Source organism: Gymnoscopelus braueri (genome assembly GCF_963280865.1).
Source record: "Gymnoscopelus braueri genome assembly, chromosome: 2".
Classification (NCBI taxonomy): Eukaryota; Metazoa; Chordata; class Actinopteri; order Myctophiformes; family Myctophidae; genus Gymnoscopelus; species Gymnoscopelus braueri.
Window position 1 is genome coordinate 2,302,900 of NC_137604.1, and position 17,216 is coordinate 2,320,115.

The 17,216-nt window shown below is 40.5% G+C and overlaps 2 protein-coding genes across 2 annotated transcripts in view; both read left to right on the forward strand.

Moving 5' to 3' along the window:
- LOC308076077 (uncharacterized protein) overlaps nucleotides 1-17,216 on the forward strand; it is a 382,945-nt gene that overhangs the window by 92,115 nt on the left and 273,614 nt on the right. The gene's annotated exons all lie outside the window — the stretch shown is intronic.
- Nucleotides 6,295-16,651, forward strand: LOC308074664 (uncharacterized protein; the record flags this gene model as incomplete). The annotated part of the gene is made up of 6 exons (XM_080414171.1): nucleotides 6,295-6,499; nucleotides 10,541-10,630; nucleotides 11,505-11,678; nucleotides 11,800-11,939; nucleotides 15,282-15,400; nucleotides 16,513-16,651. Exons 1-6 carry the CDS (start codon nucleotides 6,328-6,330, stop codon nucleotides 16,649-16,651), a joined length of 834 nt encoding a protein of 277 aa, XP_080270297.1. The 5' UTR covers nucleotides 6,295-6,327.

The following is a 17,216-nucleotide window of genomic DNA, read 5'->3' on the forward strand; positions in this document are numbered from 1 at the left end:
CCCAAAAAAATCTTAAACAGGAAGTGAGTTATGGACAAAATCCAAAATGGCCACGTAAACTGTTGACCGTTGACTCAAAAGACATCAAAAGAATCTCCAAAAAGCATAAAATTTGGCACACATGTCCCTTGGGTCATCCTAAGACATCCTAGAAGGGGTGCCCAAAAGAATCTGAAACAGGAAGTGAGTTATTGACCAAATTGAAAATGGCCGCCTAGTGTTGTCGATTGACTCAAAAGACAACTAAAGAATCTCCAAAAAGCATAAAATTTGGCACACATGTCCCTTGGGTCATCCTAAGACATCCTAGAAGGGGTGCCCAAAACATTCTTCAACAGGAAGTGAGTTATTGACAAAATTGAAAATGGCCGCCTACAGTGTTGGCGATTGGCTCAAAAAGCCTATAGAATCTCCAAAAAGCATACAATTTGGCACATATGTCCCTTGGGTCATCCTAACACATCCTAGAAGGGGTGCTCAAAATAATCTGAAACAGGAAGTGAGTTATTGACTAAATTGAAAATGGCCGCCTACAGTGTGAAAGATCATGCAAGATACCTAAAGAATCTCATAAAAGCATGAAATGTGGTACAAATGTCCCTTGGGTGATCTGAACGCATCCTACAAGGGGTGCCCAAAGAGGTTTTAAACAGGAAGTGACCGCCTAAAGCAGTTGACACAAAAGAAAACATAAAGGGACGTCATAAAAGTGTATCATTTGGTACGTACATTGAGTGCTTCTTAATATATCCTAGAAGGTGTTATTTCTTTGTTTGTTTGCTTGTTTATTAAACTTTTTGTTGAAGAAATTCTAAATGGCTGTTTAAACAGTTGACCACGGCAGTCTGCATATTATGCAGACTCAATACGACAGGTTATGCAGCGCATAACCTGCCTTATTTTGTAGTCTACCTTCTGTTTTCATTTCTACATCATCTTATTTATTTTACATTCTGCATTTTTTATTTTATTTTACTCTTTGAATCTTCTTTATTTATCTAACTCTCTGCATATTCTTATTTATTTTACTCTGCATCTTATCTTACTCTGCATATTCTTATTTTACTCTCTGCATCTTATTTATTTTGCACTCTACATCTTCTTGCTGGTTTTACACTCTATCTTCTCATGTATTTTCTTCTTGATCATTACTGTTTTTTTGTGATTAGTGTTTAGTAACTACATGTATTCATGTGTGCCATTTCGCAATTACCAGCACATTGGCATAATGCTCTGCAAGGTAGCCCAGCATCCCGGCATCTACACTTTCTCGAACAGAATGCTCAGCTTTGCAGCCACACTTGAGTTCTCTACAAACTTTGGCAGCCTCTGGCAAGAGTGTCCATAAAGGTGTCCACGAATCAGCGACTTTAATCCATCCATATTTGTCAGGAGATGGTAGAGATTGCATAGCTTTCAGGCTTCTGGACCAAATGCCAGATTGGCAAACTGCTCGATTTGAATGTTGTAGCAGTGCAGCCCGTGGGGGAGGAGTGTTTTCCATTGAGAGACTATTAAAACTTTTTTTTGGCACCCCTTAAGATGCATTCAGATCACCCAAGGGACATTTGTACCAAATTTCATGCTTTTATGAGATTATTTTTTATGAGTGTCTTCTGCATCATCTGTCAACACTGTACACGGCCATTTTCAATTTAGTCAATAACTCACTTCCTGTTTCAGATCATTTCAGGCACCCCTTCTAGGATGTCTTAGGATGACCCAAGGGACATGTATGCCAAATTGTATGCTTTTATGAGATTCTTTAGTTGTCTGTTGAGTCAATCGACAACACTGTAGGTGGTCATTTTCAATTTTGTCAATAACTCACTTCCTGTTTAAGATTTTTTTGGGCACCCCTTCTGGGATGTCTTGGGATGACCCAAGGGACATGTATGCCAAATTGTATGCTTTTATGAGATTCTTTAGTTGTCTTTTGAGTCAATCGATAACACTGTAGGCGGTCATTTTAAAATGTGTCAATAACTCACTTCCTGTTTAAGATTTTTTTGGGCACCCCTTCTAGGATGTCTTAGGATGACCAAAGGGACATGTGTGCCAAATTGTATGCTTTTATGAGATTCTTTAGTTGTCTTTTGAGTCAATCGACAACACTAGGCGGCCATTTTCAATTTCGTCAATAACTCACTTCCTGTTTCAGATTCCTTTGGGCACCCCTTCTAGGATGTCTTAGGATGACCCAAGGGACATATGTGCCAAATTTTATGCTTTTTGGAGATTCTTTTGATGTCTTTTGAGTCAACGGTCAAAAGTTTAAGTGGCCATTTTGAATTTTGTCCATAACTCACTTCCTGTTTAAGATTTTTTTGGGCACCCCTTCTAGGATGTTTTAGGATGACCCAAGGGACATCTGTATCAAATTTCATGCTTTTATCCGCCGCGTAACGATTTGGCCATTTTTTGTGCTTAGTACCCCCTACTATATGTAAAACAGACCGTAGGGGTCTTGCCCTATAGATTATCATACCGGTATGTAAAACAGACCGTAGGGGTCTTTCCCTATAGACTATCATACTGGTATGTAAAACAGACCGTAGGGGTCTTTCCCTATAGATTATCATACTGGTATGTAAAACAGACCGTAGGGGTCTTTCCCTATAGACTATCATACTGGTATGTAAAACAGACCGTAGGGGTCTTGCCCTATAGATTATCATACTGGTATGTAAAACAGACCGTAGGGGTCTTGCCCTATAGACTATCATACAGGTATGTAAAACAGACCGTAGGGGTCTTTCCCTATAGACTATCATACTGGTATGTAAAACAGACCGTAGGGGTCTTTCCCTATAGATTATCATACTGGTATGTAAAACAGACCGTAGGGGTCTTGTCCTATAGATTATCATACTGGTATGTAAAACAGACCGTAGGGGTCTTTCCCTATAGATTATCATACTGGTATGTAAAACAGACCGTAGGGGTCTTTCCCTATAGATTATCATACCGGTATGTAAAACAGACCGTAGGGGTCTTGCCCTATAGATTATCATACCGGTATGTAAAACAGACCTTGGGGGTCTTGTCCTATAGATTATCATACCGGTATGTAAAACAGACCGTAGGGGTCTTGCCCTATAGATTATCATACCGGTATGTAAAACAGACCGTAGGGGTCTTTCCCTATAGATTATCATACCGGTATGTAAAACAGACCGTAGGGGTCTTTCCCTATAGATTATCATACCGGTATGTAAAACAGACCGTAGGGGTCTTGTCCTATAGATTATCATACCGGTATGTAAAACAGACCGTAGGGGTCTTTCCCTATAGATTATCATACCGGTATGTAAAACAGACCGTAGGGGTCTTTCCCTATAGATTATCATACCGGTATGTAAAACAGACCGTAGGGGTCTTGTCCTATAGATTATCATACCGGTATGTAAAACAGACCGTAGGGGTCTTTCCCTATAGATTATCATACCGGTATGTAAAACAGACCGTAGGGGTCTTGTCCTATAGATTATCATACCGGTATGTAAAACAGACCGTAGGGGTCTTTCCCTATAGATTATCATACCGGTATGTAAAACAGACCGTAGGGGTCTTTCCCTATAGACTATCATACCGGTATGTAAAACAGACCGTAGGGGTCTTTCCCTATAGACTATCATACCGGTATGTAAAACAGACCGTAGGGGTCTTTCCCTATAGACTATCATACCGGTATGTAAAACAGACCGTAGGGGTCTTTCCCTATAGACTATCATACTGGTATGTAAAACAGACCGTAGGGGTCTTGCCCTATAGATTATCATACTGGTATGTAAAACAGACCGTAGGGGTCTTTCCCTATAGATTATCATACTGGTATGTAAAACAGACCGTAGGGGTCTTGTCCTATAGATTATCATACTGGTATGTAAAACAGACCGTAGGGGTCTTTCCCTATAGATTATCATACTGGTATGTAAAACAGACCGTAGGGGTCTTTCCCTATAGATTATCATACTGGTATGTAAAACAGACCGTAGGGGTCTTTCCCTATAGATTATCATACTGGTATGTAAAACAGACCGTAGGGGTCTTGTCCTATAGATTATCATACTGGTATGTAAAACAGACCGTAGGGGTCTTTCCCTATAGATTATCATACTGGTATGTAAAACAGACCGTAGGGGTCTTGTCCTATAGATTATCATACTGGTATGTAAAACAGACCGTAGGGGTCTTTCCCTATAGATTATCATACTGGTATGTAAAACAGACCGTAGGGGTCTTTCCCTATAGATTATCATACTGGTATGTAAAACAGACCGTAGGGGTCTTTCCCTATAGACTATCATACTGGTATGTAAAACAGACCGTAGGGGTCTTTCCCTATAGACTATCATACTGGTATGTAAAACAGACCGTAGGGGTCTTGCCCTATAGACTATCATACTGGTATGTAAAACAGACCGTAGGGGTCTTGCCCTATAGACTATCATACTGGTATGTAAAACAGACCGTAGGGGTCTTTCCCTATAGACTATCATACTGGTATGTAAAACAGACCGTAGGGGTCTTGTCGTATAGATTATCATACTGGTATGTAAAACAGACCGTAGGGGTCTTTCCCTATAGATTATCATACTGGTATGTAAAACAGACCGTAGGGGTCTTTCCCTATAGACTATCATACTGGTATGTAAAACAGACCGTAGGGGTCTTGCCCTATAGATTATCATACTGGTATGTAAAACAGACCGTAGGGGTCTTTCCCTATAGATTATCATACTGGTATGTAAAACAGACCGTAGGGGTCTTTCCCTATAGATTATCATACTGGTATGTAAAACAGACCGTAGGGGTCTTTCCCTATAGATTATCATACTGGTATGTAAAACAGACCGTAGGGGTCTTGCCCTATAGATTATCATACTGGTATGTAAAACAGACCGTAGGGGTCTTTCCCTATAGATTATCATACTGGTATGTAAAACAGACCGTAGGGGTCTTTCCCTATAGATTATCATACTGGTATGTAAAACAGACCGTAGGGGTCTTTCCCTATAGATTATCATACTGGTATGTAAAACAGACCGTAGGGGTCTTTCCCTATAGATTATCATACTGGTATGTAAAACAGACCGTAGGGGTCTTTCCCTATAGACTATCATACTGGTATGTAAAACAGACCGTAGGGGTCTTGTCCTATAGATTATCATACTGGTATGTAAAACAGACCGTAGGGGTCTTGTCCTATAGATTATCATACTGGTATGTAAAACAGACCGTAGGGGTCTTGTCCTATAGATTATCATACTGGTATGTAAAGCAGACCGTAGGGGTCTTTCCCTATAGATTATCATACTGGTATGTAAAACAGACCGTAGGGGTCTTGTCCTATAGATTATCATACTGGTATGTAAAACAGACCGTAGGGGTCTTTCCCTATAGACTATCATACTGGTATGTAAAGCAGACCGTAGGGGTCTTTCCCTATAGACTATCATACTGGTATGTAAAACAGACCGTAGGGGTCTTGTATAGATTATCATACTGGGGCCCTTTAATTTGTATTTATTTGATTGACAGATGTCCATCTTATATCCTATATAATATTCCAACAGGAATTAAGGACCTGTTCTATGTACATCATTTGGTACATAGATGTAATCTATGTACCAAATTATACGTTTTGCCGAGGTAGAGCGGCCACAATTAAGGTTCACTGTGAGCTTGAAGATCTGCTATTTTCAAATATCCAATCTATTATTTTTAGGGGGGTCCCTAAATTATGATTATGATGATTATCTTAATAATAATAATAATTATCTTAATAATGTGCAACATAGTTTTCTCACTCAACAGTAAACAAACCAACATACAGTAGAAGTGTATACAGGGTATCTGCACATTTATAAAGTGACAATTTCATTTTTAAGACTTTTAAGACCTTTTTAATACCAAATTGTCAAATATTTACGCAAGAAAGTGGCAAACATTGTGAAAATAGCTTGTAGATCGGCTAATTTCACAATATTTATCCGTGGAATCGAGTCAAACTAAATGTAATGGCTACAATTCCAAGTGCTTGTCAGGGTGGGGGGTCCCCAGTTCAAATATGATTCTTTTGGGGGTCACAGTCTGAAAGGTTTGGGAACCCTTGCCTCAGAGGACTCTGTGTTCAGACATAAGTTGGTGACAGGAAGTGGTCTTAAGGGGAGGAGGTTTGAAACCACCGTCTATACACCAGGAAACAACAGACGACTATTTATGGTGAAGAAAGAAGACGCCACTTCTCTTTCCTTCAGTGTGCAGTGAAGAGTCGCTCCGTGTCAGACGTCTGTCAGAACATTGAACGCCTTAGAGGTAGAAATGGCCGTGGCTTTACACTCTGACGACATCGAGGTCCAAGAGGAAGACGAGGATGAAGAAGGTGATGCTGAATATGATGATGTCGACGCCCAGGCTGCAGAAGAAGAATATGATGATGTCGACGCCCAGACTCCAACCCGGCTGAAACATCCCCCCAAGAAACAGCAGTCTGGTAAGAAATGTTTTTAACCCTGCAAGACCCGGATATATTTCTACTTGCAAAAAAAAAAATTCAACCGTTCAGATGGTGTTGTAGGAGTATTTGGAGAGGAAAATATAATGTTTGAAAAAAAGTTTTCGTAAGGTTTTATTGAAATGTTGTGATATTACAACATTGGGTCTAACGGGTAGCAGAATTTCCAGTTTTACTCACTGTCAGAATAACATGGTAAATGTCTATATAGGGGTTGTTTCACTAAAACAACTTAAGGGTTCATTTATATGGTTATGGTTTATTATTTGGCCTCAGAACAGTATACATTATGAATAATATTTGGCCTAACAAGGCTCTGAAACAGCATTGACCGTGAAGAGTAGACTGACCACTATCTGTGCACTTGTGTAATGTTGTGTGTGTCCCCCTGCTATGTATTTTGTATTTTGTCTTTGTCATTGTTTTATGTGTGGCTGCAGCTGGGGTGAAAGCCCAAGCCAAATTTCCTTCGGGACAATAAAGTTTACCTTACCTTACCTCAGAACAGTACATTATGAATAATAACATCAATAAGCCATATTTTTAAGATTTTATTTTATTTTAGTCGATGTCCACATCACTCTCTCCATTCATTACAATATCCAACACATCCCTTGCAGTGAAGCGAGGCTCTCTCCTTGCTTGTGGCATTCTGAAATGATAAATAAAGACATACCTTTAGTACATTAGTAGCACATCTCACTGCAGGTACATATTTCACAAGTCACACAATACTGTCTGGCCAACCTATTGTGCTTTGCTTATCCTCACAAAGGCTAAGCACCATCATCACTGATGGTGCTTAGCCTAACAAAGGGATTGAGGATGGCTGTAAGTGGGCAATCCCCAACACCCATCACATGAACAATGATGAGAGAGTCTTAACTGGGCGACTCCCACATGAACAATTACCATACACTGATTGCTAATCACAAACATTACCAAAATGTTTTGCTAGAACATTATAGCCAATGAAATGTTATAAGTTAATGCAGTATATTTGTCTTCAAGTACAATTGGTTACAAAATACAAATTGGTGTGTGTGTGTGTGTGTGTGTGTGTGTGTGTGTGTGTGTGTGTGTGTGTGTGTGTGTGTGTGTGTGTGTGTGTGTGGTAACGCAATGTGGGGGAAATATACATATAACTGTATAAATGTATTGTGAAAACTAATAATACTCCACTCCACACCACTCTGCCAGATGAACAGGTGCATTGCTATTTGCTACCATCATGACCCAATGTTGACCCAAGTATAAAGCATGCTCTAATTTATATTTGGGGGATATCTTTTACAATAACATCATATGTATATGTTCTAGACATTCTAATGATCACCCAAAAATATTACAGACATTTTACTTACTTTTTTGTGAGGAATCCTGTCCAGTGAAAAAGAGATTTTTCTTCCTTCAAGGATTTTCAAGTTGTGACATTTCCTGCCTCTGTGGGGGGTATTTATATGCAAATATCCTGGCCAATGACATTGCAAGACTAAACAATAGGATCCAATGATGATGTTTAGGTGAAAAAAATAACAGGAAAACAAATGATTTATACACTTTTTTTTTATAAAATACAAATGTTGTATTATTACAACAGCGGGTCTTGGGATATTTAACTTTCAAATAAAATAAACATTAAACTTAATATAAAAAATAAATGAAAAAAGTAATGGAAAAATCACGGCCCCCTCACGCATTAGAATGTCCTACTAATGCGTGAGGGGGCCGTGATTTTTCTATACATATATAGTATACATATAATGTTTATTTTATTTGAAAGTGAAATATCCTTTTAAGAGAGCTCAAGGTCCCTTCTTCAAACTGCTACGTACGACTACTAAGGCTCAGAAGGCTTTTAGGAAACGGGTTTGCTTCCAAGGTACTTCTTCCAGGAGGCCTTAAAGGAGAATTTTGGACTAAGTTTTTCTTACCTTTTCTATGATGTTATGATATCTTAGGATGAATGGTACAGTAGAACATTTTCATAACTCCATCCTGGGTCCGCCACAGCTTAAAACGTGCGCGGATAGGCCTTGCGTTAATTAGATCACATATTTTAATAGCTTTTTATTTATTTTTTATTTTTTTAGACCTGATGTTCATAGTGACAGAACACTGTCCAAAAAAAAAAAAAAGCAAAAAAAAAACAGAAGTCTCGCTAGACGAGATTGAAATCTCGAGATTGAAACCTCGTCTAGCGAGACTTCGATTTTTTTATTTTTTTTTGGTTGCATATTTTTCTGTCACTATGAACGTCAGATCTTTAAAAAAAAAGAAGAAAAAAAAAGCTATTAAAATATGCGATCTAGCGCAAGGCCTATCCGCGCACGTTTTAAGCTGTGGCGGACCTGGGATGGAGTTATGACATTTTTCTACTGTACCATTCATCCTAAGATATCATAACATCATAGAAAAGGTAAGAAAAACTTAGTCCAAAATTCTCCTTTAAGTAGTGTTTCCCAAAGCCAGTTAAAGTAGACTCTTAACGCTGTGCTCTTCAGAACCAGCTGCTGCTAATGAAGGTACTGTGTAGCTCAGAAGGCTTATAATGAAGGTACTGTGTAGCTCAGAAGGCTTATAATGAAGGTACTGTGTAGCTCAGAAGGCTTTCTAATGAAGGTACTGTGTAGCTCAGAAGGCTTATAATGAAGGTACTGTGTAGCTCAGAAGGCTTTCTAATGAAGGTACTGTGTAGCTCAGAAGGCTTTCAGGAAACACGTTTGCTGCTGAAAGATAAAAGGGACAAGGACAGAGAGTATAGAGATCTCCATATATGGGCACAAAACAGACGGAAGGACAGACAGACAGACAGACAGACAGACAGACAGACAGACAGACAGACAGACAGACAGACAGACAGACAGACAGACAGACAGACGTTACAACAGGTATAACACCTGACTATAGTTATTGAAACAAACCATAATATGTAATATGCAGATTCCTCCTCTACAACATCAGGAGGATTCGCCCCTTCCTCACGGAGAAGGCAGCCCAGGTGCTCATCCAGGCTCTCGTCATCTCCCGCCTGGACTACTGCAACTCCCTCCTTGCTGGTGCTCCGGCATCTGCAATCAGACCTCTGGAGCTTGTTCAGAAAGCTGCGGCTCGTCTGGTGCCCCAAGTTCTCCCACACAACCATCCTTCTCCGTTCTCTACACTGGCTCCCCGTAGCGGCTCGCATCCAGTTCAAAACCCTGGTGCTAGCCTATAGGGCAGTGAAAGGAACAGCTCCTTCTTACCTCCGGGCTATGGTCGATGCCTACACCCCTGCCCGACCACTTCGGTCTGCCACCTCGGGGCGACTGATTGCCTCGTCACTCAAGGGTCCTTCTGGCCGATCCACACGGTCACGACTCTTTTCTGTTCTGGCCCCACAGTGGTGGAATGAACTTCCCACTGATGTTAGGACAGCAGAGTCACTGCCCATATTTCGCCGCAGGCTGAAAACCCACCTCTCTGCCTGACCTACTTGTTGTTAACTAGTTGTACGAACGTTTTGCTGTATTGTTTATTGGATCTTGTTTAGTCGATACACTTATTTGTTTTAGCTCATGCTCATTTGATTTAGCTATTTTTGTCTCATCTGTTTAAAGAAATAGGTGGCTGATATATTGCACTTTTACCTTAGCGCTAGGTATACTCTTGGTTGCTTGTTTTTGCAGAAAATGCACTAAAGACTTCTGGTGATTAGTAGTTTTCGTTCCCTACCTATGTTGAATACACTTATTGTAAGTCGCTTTGGATAAAAGCGTCTGCTAAATGACTGTAATGTAATGTAATGTAATGTAATATTAAACTACAGTCTGATAAGAGATGTTATTAAAACTCTAAATCACAAATACATAATTGAAAAGATAATCATTGAAAACTGATCACATTTCATATTTTTTCTCTCACTGTGTGTGTGTGTGTGTGTGTGTGTGTGTGTGTGTGTGTGTGTGTGTGTGTGTGTGTGTGTGTGTGTGTGTGTGTGTGTGTGTGTGTGTGTGTGTGTGTGTGTGTGTGTGTGTACAGTCAACAGACAGTTCAAACTGCTTGGAATGGGTCTTGGATTGCTGTGTGTTGTTCAGGCTCTTCTCAACATTGGTCTCAGACTCTCTCTCTGTAAGTCAATGTTCATCTTTTTAATGTTCTGTTGTATATGTCTGTGATGATCCAACAAACATATGATATCCATACAATAAATGAATAGTTTTACTATAGATGTATTATTAACCTATTAAGACATGAGGTGGATTCTGCAAATGCCTCTAAATCAGTAGTTCTCAAAATATTGAGATTTTCTTTTAAATATTAAAAAATAGCAGATGTACAAGCTGCCTGTGAGCTTGTACATCTGCTATTTTTGAATAGCCAACGCTAAAATCTAAAATGACACAGATGCTTTCCCGGTTTTAAAGGGTTAAATGTAATTTAGATAACATGCTATTTCTATAAAACAACATATCATATCCTGTAATATATATTAATATATAATATAATAGATGTATTAACATCAACAGACGCAGTAGCAGCATTGGTAGTTTATCGTTGTTTCTTTTTATTTCATTTATTTTATTTTTGTGTTTTATTTTGTATTCCCCCCCAAAAACGTCCCTCTCACACATTATAAGGCAAATATCAGTCACCCTGCAGAAGCAGAGACAGGTGATTTCAATTAATCTATAATTGAAGATATCTAAATACTGAATCAAGCAACTTAAAAACTGTGTGACTGTGTGTTCAGAGTAGATGTTAAAATGACCCCAAACATGTTTGAAAGTAAAACATCCCTTTAAGTTTAACGTAAAGTTAAATATGTATGTATGTACTAAACAGTTAAGTTTAACATAAAGTACAATATGTATGTATGTACTAAACAGTTCAGTTTAACATAAAGGTTGAAGGAACAAAGACACACTCCCTACAGCCTCCTTAAGGAGGTCACATCAGAACACAGTTATATAAAAACTCATCAGTTTGTTGATTTCTCTTACAGATTCTGAATGGATGAACGAGAAAGACAACCTGATCAAAGACCTGGAGCAGATGACCGACCAGAATGACCAGCTACAGTCCAGCTACAAGAACCTGACCGACCAGAAGGACCAGCTACAGTCCAGCTACAAGAACCTGACTGCAGAGAGAGATGACCTGAAGAGGAGACTGTGTGGTCAGTGAGACATCACTGTTTTTATTCATTGTTATATCATGTTATTCATCATTTATCATTAATATGAGCAAATGAAACAAGGGGGAAAAGCAGTGGCTAATTGTATTATTTTTGTTATTAGAATCAGATGGATTTACATTGGATGGTGGTCTGTGTTATTACATCTCTAAACCTACTGAGGGGAAAACATGGGAGGAGAGCAGACAAGACTGTAGAGACAAACAATCAGACCTGATCATCATGAAGAGCAAAGAAAAAGAGGTGTGTGTGTGTGTGTGTGTGTGTGTGTGTGTGTGTGTGTGTGTGTGTGTGTGTGTGTGTGCAGGGATGAGCTTTAGGGGGAGCTCAGGGGGACGGCGCTACTATGGGGGCTGGGGGCTGGGGGCTGGGAACTCCACATGCACGCGCGAGCACGCACCGTCAGCGGCGAGCCGTCTTTAACACCTTAAACAATGGCCTCAACCTGGCTGCTTTACATAACATTAGGCTACTCGAGAAAAGCCATGGAGTGTGAAAGGGTTAATCTCTTAGCAGAGGACACAAGAGCTGTAGCCTACCAGACACTCACAAAGTTATCCCTGTCTAGCTCTGGTCCATAGCGTTAGAAGAAGTGGTGGAAAGTAACTAAGTACATTTACTCAAGTACTGTACTTAAGTACAATTTTTAGGTACTTTTACTTTCCTCGACTATTTCCAATTGTGTACACTTTTACTTTTTTCAAAAATGTTAGTACTTTTACTTTTGGTACTTTAAGTACATTTTGATACCAATACTTTTACTCAAGTAAATGTTTAATTCCGGACTTTTACTTGTAACAGAGTACTTCTACATTGCAGTATTGATACTTTTACTTCAGTAAAACATTTGAGTACTTTTTAACAGAGTACCTTTGACCTGGGCTTATCTTGGGTTGCACCCATTCTTCACGGGTGCCACCCAACGGGTGCCTACCCCAGGTGGTACCACCTGGGGTAGGCACCCGTTGGGTTGCACCCATTCTTCCTGGTCCAACCCACACCCCCCCATAAATGCATGTACCTTACACATGTGGCTCCATTTAAAAGGGAAATAAACAGGCTTTCTAACACGGTGTTGCTGTTGTCAAGTTTGACCTCCTGACCTCACTTCAATTCATCAAATATTACAATATTGGATCAGGAATAATAATGTTTAAAAAAAACTCTATAAATTCAAAAATAGCAGATCTACAAGCTCATAGCACGGCACCGAGTGCCGCGCTATGAGCTTGTAGATCTGCTATTTTTTGAAAAATCGTGAAAATGCGTGCGTGTGTGTGTGTGTGTGCGTGTGCGTGTGCGTGTGTGTGTGTGTGTGTGTGTAGTGACTCAGAGCCTCTGCCTGGTGACCAACAAAGACTTCCCTTTAGCCTGGGGGTTTGGGTTTTTTCAAAAAGAGCATTTAAGAGCAAATAGAAATTTTTTAGATTTCTTTGGGCTATTCAAAAAATAGCAGATATACAGTACAAGCTCATAGCGCGGCACCGAGTGCCGCGCTATGAGCTTGTAGATCTGCTATTTTTTGAAAAATTGTGAAAATGTGTGCAAATCTTTGAATATATACAGTATTTTTTAAAGCAAACATTTGTAACTCAAATCTTTGCTTCTGGGGGATTCTACAAATGTCTAAATCCTAACAGTTTTTTTTTAAAAACGTATGTTGCTATAATATCAGTGGTGCTCAAACCTACCTTGTGGAGATATCATAACTCTATGGTGGGTACTGCTGTCTAGAAAAAAGTAATCTACAAGCTAGAGAAGTAATCTACTAATCTAAAAAAGTAATCACACCCCCCTGGGTGATAGGCCACGGCCACTTCCAGCCGATAGCAGATCTACAAGCTCATAGCGCGTCAACCGGTGCCGCGTTGTGAGCTTGACGTAAAGTAATCTACTAATCTAGAAAAGTAATCTACAAGCTAGAGAAGTAATCTACTAATCTAGAAAAGTTATCACACCCCCCTGGGTGATAGGCCACGCCCACCTCCAGCCGATAGCAGATCTACAAGCTCATAGCGCGGCAACCGGTGCCGCGTTGTGAGCTTGTAGGTCTGCTATTTTCGACGACCGAGGCTTCAAACCACGCCCCCAAGCCGATAGGCCACGCCCAGAGCCTGCAACCACACCCCCATGTGATAAGCCACGCCCACAGCTTCAAGACACGCCCCCCAAGGTGATACGCCACACCCCAGCTTCAAACCAAACCCCCCTCGCATACGGCTTTAAACCACAATACAAGGGGATAGGCCACACCCCCAGCTTGAAACCATGCCCCCAAGCCGATAGGTCACGCCCACAGCTTCAAACCACACCCCCCTGGGTGACAGGCCACGCCAATCCCCAGCCGATAGCGCAGATCTACCAGCGCTACAAGCTTGTAGATCTGCTATTTTTGACGCCTAAGGCTTTGAACCACGCCCCCAAGCTGATAGGCCACGCCCACAGCTCCAAACCACCCCCCAAGGTGATGGGCCACGCCCACCACCAGCCAATATCAGATCTACAAGCTCATAGCACTGTCGATCTGCTGTTTTTGAGGCCCAAAGCTTTAAACCACGCTCCCAATATGAGAGGCCACGCCCACAGCTTCCGGCCACTCCCCCAAGGTGAAAGGCCACGCCCAGAGCTTCAAACCAAACCCCCCAGGGTGATTGGCCACACCCCCAAACAACAAATGAACAATACAACTAAATAATAAGAAATATAATTATATTAAAAATCACACGTTGAATACATATATTTCAACTAGCACTGAGCTGGTCGACTATGTGCACATGTGTGCACGTGCACGTGACGTCATAAAATAGAGCCTCCCTAGCTCAAAAATCTACAGCTCATCACTGTGTGTGTGTGTGTGTGTGTGTGTGTGTGTGTGTGTGTGTGTGTGTGTGTGTGTGTGTGTGTGTGTGTGTGTGTGTGTGTGTGCAGGTGTGTGTGTGTGCGTGTGCGTGTGCGTGTGCGTGTGTGTGCATGTGTGGGCATTAGTGCATGATATAATATGTTCCACTTTAAGACACAGTTTATACTTAAAGCTGCAATCTATAACTTCTTATTTATTTTTTTACTTTATTAACGTCTTATTCTAGAAATCAATTTAATAAAAAATGATTATTTTAACCAATCTGAAGAATATATAAATACAATATAACTTATACAATCTGTATGGTAGAGTATGTTAATACAATATAACTTATACAATCTGTACGGTAGAGTATGTTAATACAATATAACTTATACAATCTGTATGGTAGAGTATGTTAATACAATATAACTTATATAATCTGTATGGTAGAGTATGTTAATAAAATATCACTTATACAATCTGTATGGTAGAGTATGTTAAAGTACAGTTGTTGGAGGTGGTCTCACTACACTAGCTACTACTGGTAGCCATGCCTGAAGCTCTTAAGTTCAATATCTCTCCTACTAAAGGGCCGATCCCCTCTTTGTTGAGCGGTAAAGGTTTGGTTACCCACACGGGAGACCCGGGTTCAAATCCTATGATAGTTGCAACATCTCTTTGTCTGGAGAAGACATACAACTTACTGATTGTAGCTTTGAGTAACCAGCAGCTTTTCTGTCCAGGACCTTGTTGAGAGAGTTGTCAACAAGGTTGGAGGCCAGTTCGTGTGGATCGGTTTGACTGACAGAGAGGAGGAGGGATCCTTTAAGTGGGTGGACGGAACACCACTGACCTCACCAACGTAAGACTGTACCTTCATTAGACAGACAGACAGACAGACAGACAGACAGACAGACAGACAGACAGACAGACAGACAGACAGACAGACACTTAAAGGAGAGATCCGGACATTTTAAGTGTTATCTTTGAAAGGGACGTTGAGTTATTCCAGATAGTCCCGTGTCGTCCAGTCTGTCGACCCCCTCCGTTGGCATAATGGGAGCCTGTGTAAGAGTGAAAATCGTCTATTATAACCGATGCAAAGTTAGTATTTTCTCTACTACTGCTCATCGTGGACTCTCATGATACTCAAACGTGCACTGAATGTCGCGAGCGAGCTTCCGTTTGTGCAGAACTTGATGACGCTGGTTGCTTGTTTCTTCCACAGAACCTGGCGTCTTTGGAAGAAACAAGCAACCAGCATCATGTCGTTCTGCATGAACGATAGCTCGCTCGCGACATTCAGTGCACGTTTGAGTATCATGACACTCCACGATGAGCAGTAGTAGAGAAAATACTAACTTTGCATCGGTTATAATAGACGATTTTCACTCTTACACGGGCTCCCATTATGCCAACGGAGGGGGTCGACAGACTGGACGACACGGGACTCTCTGGAATAACTCAACGTCCCTTTCAATGATGGTGAGTGATTAGCAACACATCAAAGATAACACTTAAAATGGGCGGATCTCTCCTTTAATAGTGTCGACAGACAGACAGACAGACAGACAGACAGACAGACAGACAGACAGACAGACAGACAGACAGACAGACAGACAGACAGACAGACAGACAGACAGACAGTTAGTGTGCACAGACAGACAGACAGACAGACAGACAGTTTGCACAGACAGACAGACAGACAGACAGACAGACAGACAGACAGACAGACAGACAGACAGACAGACAGACAGACAGACAGACAGACAGACAGACAGACATTATCATGTGAGGTCAGGATTAAACACTTAAGACATATTTTCAATACTTTTCACATTATGTTCATCTATAGTAACATGCTCCACATAGAGGCTCCAGGGTTTAAGAGGTTAAAAAACTAAACATTTAGAGAGAAAATAAATCATTGTTGTAAATGTATTGAAATGAATGAAATGTTCTTTATTTCTACAGGTTCTGGGGACCTGGTGAGCCTAATGGAGGAGGAAGAGAAGACTGTGTTTTCTATTATAATGATGGAGTGTCTGATAGAGGATGGCATGACTATCCATGTTCTCTCACTCCCCGTTGGATGTGTGAAAGAGTTGTGTAGTGAAATCATCATTGTCACAATGTATCAGTTATGTACTGAAACATGTATTAATACCATGTTTCATTGTTAAATCTACACTGGTTATGTGTACTGAAACATGTATTAATACCATGTTTCAGTGTTAAATCTACACTGGTTATGTGTACTGAAACATGTATTAATACCATGTTTCAGTGTTAAATCTACACTGGTTATGTGTACTGAAACATGTATTAATACCATGTTTCAGTGTTAAATTCCAGGGGGTCCCCAGCAAAATCAGTTAATACAGCATCACAATCATTTTAACCACTTTTTCCATATTTTAGACGTTGGCCATTAAAAAACTGCAGATTTACAAGCTTGCAGCGCGTCACTTCGTCACTTTTTGCCGCGCTGTGAGCTTGTACATCTGCTATTTTTTTTTTAAATCTTGAAAGTATTACTTAAGTATTTATTTTCTACACAAATCTTCTCTTCTGGGGGGTCCCTGGCACAAAACATTTACAGATGGGGGTCCCTGGCACAAAACATTTACAGATGGGGGTCCCTGGCACAAAGCATTTACAGATGGGGGTCCCTGGCA